At 27.2% G+C, this 2,849-nt stretch overlaps 1 protein-coding gene across 1 annotated transcript in view; it reads left to right on the forward strand.

Annotated features, from left to right (window-relative positions):
• Positions 1-1,753: 1,753 nt before the first annotated feature.
• Positions 1,754-2,849, forward strand: part of LOC111087776 (cilia- and flagella-associated protein 44-like) — a gene marked incomplete at its 5' end in the record, with an annotated part of 19,695 nt that continues 18,599 nt past the window's right edge. Inside the window, one exon of the mRNA XM_022395612.1 lies at positions 1,754-1,959. Within this exon, the coding sequence (XP_022251320.1) occupies positions 1,754-1,959 (206 nt within the window). The remainder of the gene's footprint in view (positions 1,960-2,849) is intronic.

Consider the following 2,849-nt stretch of genomic DNA (forward strand, 5'->3'; position numbering starts at 1 on the left):
GCATTTATTAAAATATCTTTTTATATAAAAGTATGCAATAATTTATGTCAGATTTCTAAATTTTATCTAAATTTTTTACTTTGTTTTGATCAAATGTAGAAGTCTCATTTACAGAGCATTTTAAAGTTTTTAAGTATTTTGAAGATATGCTTTGCATAGTAAATTATTTTATTCTATATTAGACATCTTAAATCTTCAATTTACAAGTGATTATTCTGGTTAAATTTCTTCGATGGGTGGTATGACCAAGAAATAAAGAAATAGTTATTTTCATTTCATGTTAATCTTAAATGTAAGAAAAGTACAACTTGGATTGAAAATACACAAAACCTGCACCTTTACTTTCAGGGCAGGTTCTCTTACCAACTGCACTTTTGAGTTCAAATATCACAAGCCTGAGTTTTCATTTTATTTATGTATTAGGAAGACCACGGGTAGGACTAATAGTTTATGCCAATTGGCTTTTAAAGTTTAGAGTACATCTAACATTTTAAAAGAGGGGTTCTAAGATTACACTTTGAATTGAAAATGAAATGCACACTGCCCTATTTAATTTTTGTAAAATTAGAATATTTAAGAGTGTTACAGCATGTAAAATTATATTGTAATTATAGATTTCTAAATAATCTTATAATATTCAGTTTTTTTTGTTATGTTTTTAAAATTGTCTGCGGAGAGTGATTTTGCTTTTCAGGTTTCACAGATCTGTAAGGTTTATTTACTTAAGAATATCAATTAGTTACAGAGTTATTCATAAGTGTATAACACACTGCTTCTATCTACAGATTGATTTTGTTTCATTAAGAATATATGTTTTAGTAATATTTATTTTTAACATTTACCTAGAGCTAGCTGTATGTTTATATTAAGAAATGTATTATCAAACCAAAAATATGCTTTTGTTCTTACACTGCCCCAGTTATTATACTTTTTTGACTTTAGTCAGATGTGTGTGTGTTATTTATCAAGTCTTGATGACTTTAGTTTAACCACTTTGTTTTTACATAATTAAATATCTTAGTTTTGGTTGTTAAAATTAAGCAGAAGAATATAATTTTAATGCATCAACTCTAGTTAATAGCATAATTGGAAGCTAAATTCTTAAGTACAATTTATACCAGGAAATCAATATAAAATTTCATTTCTTAAATATTTCTAAGTTAAATAGATTATTCTGGAAAAATAATACATTGGATTTGTAGGAAAAAAATTTTAAACACAGAACTATGTACTCACTCATTAGAAGAAAAATTAATTTCCCATTTACATTTAAAAAGATTAAAAAATAGTCTTAACTATTAGCATGTGACCCCCAGTCATAATGAGCTTAATTTACATATCTGATATTAACACTGTTACACATATATATATATATATAGCTGTACAGTCTCATCTAACAGGTACTTTTTTAAACCTTGATTGTAGGTAAATTATTCTTAAAACTCGCAATATTATTTTCACGTTTTATTTTGTTCTTTTAATACAGTAATATATACCTAAGATAAATGAAATTTTCTGCTCTGTGTACTCTAATTTGTACATGTAATTATAAAAATATATACTTGTTGCAATCATATGAATGCAGTCTTTAGAATCACTATGTATCTGTCAACATGATAGAAATGTTTGATGATTCTAAAGTTTACAATAAAAATTATTTTTAAATATATGTTTTGAACTAACCTGTAATTTTTATATCTTAATTGTAATTAGTATAGTTGGTATGTAATCATTTCTGTTTCAATTTTCACAGCTCAAAAAACAACATGAATTAAATGAATTGGATGTAGTTGTACTTCTGCACTTAAGCCAGATCCTGTATTTTAACTACTCTCAAGAAGGACATCTACTTCAAAATTGTCAAGATGCACTTGTTTTTCCTTCTGATGAACTTGATAGGCTTAAAGAAAGAGTAAATGAACTAAAGAGTGAAGCTGTTTATCAAAGAGATCTTCATAGGTATAAAGAGTTCCTCATTATTTTTTTCAAAGCCCTTGGAAAAATTAGTAAGGTTAAAAATAGAGTTCAATCCACAGTGTTCTACTAGTAGTTGATTGACGTACTATCTTTAAATTGTATATTATGTATAAAATTAGAACAAAAGCTAAACACGTGGATTTGATTGAAGCACTATCATTTATGTATATAGGATTTTCCTTTTCTTTTTTTTATGTAATTTGTATCTGACTGGTAATATTTATAAACAGCACAAGCTCAGAAATTTCTGTAAAAATAATTCTAATAACATGCAAAGAATCAAAAGTTTTTTCACTGGAGTTAGCAAGTTTTTGTTTAATCTGTTCACAACTGAGCATTTTGTATATGCATTAAAAATAAAATTTCCATTGACATTTGTATTACAAAGTGGGTAACTGACTATTTGAAATAAGGGCAGTTTCTAACAATGGATCTCAAAGTTTTTCTGTAACATATAAAGTATTGTTAGCAAGATCAATGCAGAATAATTTTAAAATGGTCTATTGGTTCATCAGAACATTGATTGTTGAGATGCTGATGCAAGTCAGACTGATCCTATTGACTTAATATGTCTTTATTATACATCTAGAATTTGCAACTAAACAATTTCTGTTCAGAATACAACGTTATACAATACATCATTTGATAGATGAAAATCTTGAGTTTCTATTGGTTATAGGTAATATATAATGAAACATAAGAAAGAACTATCAACGAACTGTGAAAGAGAAGATGTGACAGGTGGGTGTGGCAGGAGGGGTCTGATTTTCTATTCAATAGCTCTGTAACCAAACAAAATTTTTATAGCTTTCAATTTTGTTTGGTTACAGAGCTATTGAATAGAAAATCAGACCCCTCCTGCCACACCCACC

The sequence above is a fragment of the Limulus polyphemus genome, unplaced genomic scaffold (assembly GCF_000517525.1).
Source record: "Limulus polyphemus unplaced genomic scaffold, Limulus_polyphemus-2.1.2 Scaffold2613, whole genome shotgun sequence".
NCBI lineage: Eukaryota > Metazoa > Arthropoda > Merostomata > Xiphosura > Limulidae > Limulus > Limulus polyphemus.